The following is a 6,000-nucleotide window of genomic DNA, read 5'->3' as shown; positions in this document are numbered from 1 at the left end:
TTACCAACCCGATTTGCAATTATAATAAAAGAATTTTTAATCAGCAATTATTTAAGTTGTGTTAGTTATACCTATTTGTACCAGTTGTCCTCTATCTCATAGTTGTACCAATTGTACTAGTTGTCCTCTTATCTCTTAGTTGTACCATTTGTACCAGTTGTCATCCTCTCCAGATTTGGTGATGAACTCAGGTATAATTATAATTTACCTAAGAATCCCTACAATTCAACGATTATATTTAACAAATTATTCATGCAAATTCCTAATCGTCACATAAAACTGGGTTACCAACCCGATTTGCAATTATAATAAAAGAATTTTTAGTCAGCAATTATTTAAGTTGTCTTAGTTATACTTATTTGTACCAGTTGTCTTCTATCTCATAGTTGTACCAATTGTACTAGTTGTCCTCTTATCTCTTAGTTGTATCATTCGTACCAGTTGTTCTTCTCTGCAGATTTGGTGATGAACTCAGATTTTAATTCTAATCTACCTAGAATCACTACGATTCAACAACTATATTCGATAAATTATCCATGCAAAGACCTAATCATGGGTAACCAACCCGATTTGCATACCGAACAAGCAATTTTGGCAAATTCAATCCCTAAATTGTGAAATCCATAAATCTCTAAATAAAAACCTAATTGAGGTTTGAAGCTTCAACAATTGTGGTTGGAAGAGGAGATAAAGATAAGAAACTGATTACAGAGAATGAAGAGACAAAGTTTGGATGATGAAGATATGATTTTGGTGATTTTTAGAATCTATCGTCGAAACGACGATGATGAAGATGAGTAGAGAAAAAAAATGATAATTAAAGAATTAAAAGAAATTGTGTTTTTTTAGAATGAAATTGTATTTTCGTGATTATGAAGACATATAAGGAAAAAGATATAATTTCCAGGGTTTAAGTTAATAAAAATAATTCAAAAAAAAATTAATTATTAGACCCATGACTTTTCAGCCACGCACTCGTTTTTTCCCATTCCACAATTATGGATTCCGCAAAACTGTTACCAATCAAAGCCAAAGTCACGATGATGAAGAGAGCCGCTTAAGGTTAGTGGTGATAGTGGTAAATCACCCATCTAGAAAACCAGAAGATCTGAGGCAAGCAACGAATTGGTTTCTCTGAGACCCAAAATCTCTCTCTCTCCTTCTTCCGAAAATCTTTGGATAAAGAGGTACAATGTCTCTCCGTTTCTCTTATTTCATTTGATCTTCCTCGATCCTTCCTTGGTTACAATTTTGCTGATTTAGGAATGGATCTATGCCTTAGATACGTTTTCAGTAATTCATAGTCTTAAACGAATCACGTCAATAGATATCCGCTCGAATTCATATTATATATCATGGAGAAAGTTAAATCAAACCATGGAAAAAATTGATTGTAAACCAACTAATACTACCAGATTATCGAGAGCCAATGATTGTTGATCCGAGCAGAACAAAGTCACGATGATGAAGAGAGCCGCTTAAGGTTAGTGGTAAATCACCCATCTCGAAAACCAGAAGATCTGAGGCAAGCAACGAATTGGTTTCTCTGATAAAGAGGTACAATGTCTCTCCGTTTCTCTTATTCATTTGATCTTCTTGGACACCATATCGATCCTTCCTCGGTTAGAATTTTGCTGATTTAGGAATGGATCTATGCCTTAGATACGTTTTCAGTAATTCATAGTCTTAAACGAATCACGTCAATAGATATCTGCTCGAATTCATATTATATATATTTTTTCCCACGACTTTCTGGCAATATGTGACAGTGAACATCAAGCGTATCTTTGGGTTTCGAATGAGGGCGGCTTGTGTTCTTTTGGCATTTTGCTTTTTTGTTTTTGGAGGAGGAGCTTCTAAATTGGCTTCCCCTAAGAATCCAGAGGAGGTAGTCCGATTCCCATTGAACAGGAAACCTAGGATTTTACTCCAGTTGGCCCCTCATGTTTCTCACAAGATTAAGCTAACTGTGACCGGAGGCACGTATATGAATCATCCTTTTTTGTTCCTTTGTTTGATAAAAATTACCACGATTAGGATATGAGATGTTAATCAACTGATGTTCCATATAGGTTGTGCAAACGCATCCGGTGACTACAAGTGGCTTAGCTCAGACGTGACGGTTGTGGCTGTGTCATCCTATGGGGTTATCCAGGCAAAGAGCCCTGGAATATCCACTGTCAAGGCTGTGTCGACTTGTGATCCTCTGAATTTTGATGAGGTGATTGATCATCATCCTTTTGCATCATTATGAATTGTCAATTACCGTTTATATATTTTTTGTTTGATAATAAATTACCATTACCATTTATATTTCTTGTTACATTATGTGTAGATTGTTGTAAAAGTTTTCGCAAGTCAGGATCTCTGCTATGACATGGATGGTATGGAGCCCATGGTGGACAATGACCAACCGGAGCCAAGCTATTTCTCCATGCCAAAATTTCAAACGAGGCAATGCTTTAACTTGATCATGCTATTAGAATCTCTCGCTACTTTTACCATTATTATATACAATCGTTGTTTGAAAAAGCGTAAAAAACAGCACTCTAAAAAGCGGTACAGGCGACCGCTTAGGCGACGTTTAGGCGCTAGGTGGCCATAGATTTGATTATTAATTTGTAGACATTCGAATGAGGCGTGTTATACTACTGTCTTATGAAGTCGCTAATTGACTATTATTTAATTTTCATTTTTGTTTATTTAATTACTCCCTTCGTTTCACAAAGAATGTCGTTTTAAAGTTTTATTTTTGTTTCACAAAGAGTGTCGTTTTATATTTTCAATACAGAATTTTAAACAATATTTCAGTTTTGACCTTATTGATTTAATGTATTAACTAAAGAAAAAAAGTTATTTAATACATTAATAAAGAACAAATTAGTATTTTTAATAGTTTTCTTAATAAGTGTGAAAATGTCGAATGATACTCTTTGTGAAACGGATGGAGTATAATTTAAAAATATTTAACTCAATAATTTAAAAGTTTTTAGTAAATTATTACATTAGATTATCTGCGCGTCCATACACGATAATATTTTATCAACTTAATATATTAAAATAAATTTTATAATAGAACTTAAAAAAAACTTAAAACCCTGTTTATTTGGATCGGACATAAATTTTTCAAATTTTTTTTATCCATGTTGGATGCGAGCGACAACTTTTATTTCTTGCCCTCTTATATACTAGGTTTTTCACCCACACTTATAAAATTATTTTGCTAAAGAATTAAATGCAACCAATTATATTTAATTTGTGAGATTTTATTAAAACAGAGAAAGGAAAGCGGGCTGAGAACTCTTGAAATATTGGGTAAAATCTACTCAGACATGTTTTTGGTGAGTTTGTTAGGTAGAAAAGAGAAAAAATGAAAAAGTTTAGGGTATAAATGTTCCATGGTTTAGAAACTGCTATGGAATGGTGAATCATAATCGTATGTTGACCACTTTTATGGATCATTTTTGAATGTTTTTTAAATATTTTTTATTTCCTTTAAGTATTTTTATTATAGTTTTTTAGTATTTATGGTATAAGTCTCTTTTCAGGAAATTTAAACAAAAGCTTTGCAAATTGGATAAAAGACCATATTTTTGGCTCAGAGTCAAACCGTCGGATTTTTACCCTCAAATGAAGACTTTCTGACCGTCTGATACAGCTCTAATTTGGATATCTTATACAGTAGATGGATTAGCTAGCTTTCCAGCACACTTAACATGAGGACAAGCCAACAGTTCAATCAAAAGTTATGTGAATATCATAAAGTCCCATCAAGCAGTCGGCAAGCCTTCTAGACTCCCGCCAACACATGTTCCCCCATGGTCGCAGACCTCTTGACCGCAGAGAATGGGTGTCCAACCCCAAAAGCCCAATTTCAAGTTCAATTGATTTTTGTCTTGCGAGAAGTCTTAAGTGACGACAAACGTCTTGAAGACTTATAAATACTTGTGTTAAGAATCTTTAGGTTAGGTTTTAGTTTAGTTGTGTTGAGATTTTGAACGATTTTAATGTATAATCACCATATGAGTAAAAGGCTAAACCATTAGTTGAGCTTGGTTTTAAAGAAAAATACAACAAACAATCAACAATCTTTTAAACATGTATAATTTAATAAAATACTTAGAAAACTAATCGGACAGTTATAATAAATTCGATACAGTAAACAATAATTAGAATACTATCATATTTCAAAAATTATTTAGTTATATATTTCAATATTTATATCATTAGTCTTTTGTAACTAAGTATACATCACATTTAAAAACACATTAGAGCTAAGACCACCTCCAACAATGGTCTCTAATGAGAAGATCTAATTTATTTTTTAATAATTTTTTTATCACTTTAGTGAACTAGAGCCTCTTATAAATTTTTTCATTGTTTTATTGTCCAATGGTAGAATCTTAGAAGAAGTTTTTTTTTAAAAATTTAATTATAATTTTTTTTTCAAATACAAACATTTAATTAATACAAATTAAAAACCTTGCCACAAAACTATCACCACCAAAACACAAACTCAAAAATGAAACCCATAACACAACAAATGAAATCCACATGAATGCACCGATGCCATGAAGACTCAATTGTTATCAAATGAAACCCAAAGCACAAACACAAAAACGGTGGCCTGTAACTTCAAAAAGCCGATGACAGTAGCCTTTGTCCATGCCTCATTGGTGTCCTGCAAGACAATAAATTACAAGTTTAGATGATATGAAGATATCACCACCATATTAAAAACAGAACAAGAAGAAAGAGATCCACAATCATATCAATGGTAACAATTTTCAATATACAACAATCTTTTCTACAAAATACTGATGATGAAATGAATGGAATTTATAAGCAATATTATATCTTACTCTGAACGTGAGTAATCCTATAACTTACTGAGAGGTGGCTGCAAAAACTGAATATTGGAGAGAAGTGCAAGCCACCACTACAGCTTCCACTATAGCAAAGAGAAACGATAGCCACCATCTAAAAAAGATAGAGGTAAAAAACAAACGATTTAGTTACGTTGTTTATTGAAGCACAAAAGTCACAAGAGCTACAACAAACAAATTAATTGCATGTTAAGAATTCATCTTACGGCTTAAGAGGAAAAAAACTAAACACACATGTAACTCTTGATCTTCTCGTGACCATCTAAGCCTTCCTTTCGCAGCTTCACCAAGGATGGAAGAACGTGACAAAGCACCTGGCACAACACCTTTTCATGATCTCTTGATATCATCAATCATAATCTTAATACATTAAGAATCCACAAATTCAAGAAAACACATTACATCAAAGGGAAGATCTTAACCTGCATAATTATGGATGCTATTATTTGTGGACTGAGCCCAAGCTGGAAGAGAGAAAGCTTGATCTCAGCTCCAAACTCACCCAGTTCCTCTATAAAAAAACATAGATGTCTGAATTACAAACTTAGATGTGTCATCCGAACAAGGGATTTACAGGACTCAAGTGGGATGAGAACAGAGCATCTGAGACGCCGCCTGTGAATTTAGCTTTGGATCGATCTCGTTTCTATGGGAGGAAGCTCCGCGACCATCGTTTCCGATGAGAAGAATCTACCGGAGTCTAAGCAGAACTCCGGAGGAGAAGGAGATTGTGTCGCTGCCGCCATCGACTCGCCAAGATCGAACGCCGGAGTTGCTGGATACTTCGATACCACCGAAGTCGAAGAAAGAAGATAGAAAATATTCTCAAACAATATTTTCATTTGAAAGACTCTACATCAATCAGAAGCTTTGATTAAAAAAACAAAAATAAAAAATAAAAACACGCCACCAATCATTTTGCAGGCTTTTCAATTTCTAAAATAAGTCTCAAGCATATTAAACCATTTAAACATTTTTTTTAAATCAAAAATATATTTAGAACCCCTCCTAATATTACCATCGGAGCTGCTCTAACAATTAAAAGTTAATTCTAATCCTGCGTATAGGGCAGGTCAAAATCTAGTATTACCATTAAAGTAGGAGTATGAAGATA

The 6,000-nt window shown here is 33.6% G+C and overlaps 1 protein-coding gene and 1 long non-coding RNA gene across 3 annotated transcripts; one reads left to right on the top strand and one right to left on the bottom strand.

The window, feature by feature from the left end:
- The first annotated feature begins 987 nt into the window (after positions 1-987).
- LOC18026665 lies at positions 988-2,679 on the top strand. 2 transcript variants are annotated; one of them, XM_006410042.2, is made up of 5 exons: positions 988-1,187; positions 1,416-1,557; positions 1,770-1,979; positions 2,073-2,221; positions 2,336-2,678. In XM_006410042.2, the coding sequence occupies exons 3-5, from the start codon at positions 1,799-1,801 to the stop codon at positions 2,603-2,605; spliced, it is 600 nt and encodes a 199-aa protein (XP_006410105.1). In that variant the 5' UTR covers positions 988-1,187; positions 1,416-1,557; positions 1,770-1,798; the 3' UTR covers positions 2,606-2,678. The 2 variants fall into 2 exon arrangements, with proteins under 2 accessions (XP_006410105.1, XP_024003791.1); XM_024148023.1 differs by having other exon boundaries at positions 1,031-1,062; positions 1,484-1,557; positions 2,336-2,679.
- Positions 2,680-4,904: 2,225 nt separating this feature from the next.
- Positions 4,905-5,389, bottom strand: LOC112081639. Its single transcript, XR_002896571.1, has 3 exons — positions 5,309-5,389; positions 5,121-5,200; positions 4,905-4,980 (listed from the first exon to the last, which is right to left on the bottom strand). It is a non-coding gene; the product is annotated as an uncharacterized LOC112081639 (long non-coding RNA).
- Positions 5,390-6,000: the final 611 nt, after the last annotated feature.

This window comes from Eutrema salsugineum, unplaced genomic scaffold, assembly GCF_000478725.1.
Source record: "Eutrema salsugineum unplaced genomic scaffold, Eutsalg1_0 scaffold_10, whole genome shotgun sequence".
In the NCBI taxonomy this organism is placed as follows: domain Eukaryota; kingdom Viridiplantae; phylum Streptophyta; class Magnoliopsida; order Brassicales; family Brassicaceae; genus Eutrema; species Eutrema salsugineum.
This window is presented reverse-complemented; position numbering and strand designations above follow the sequence as displayed.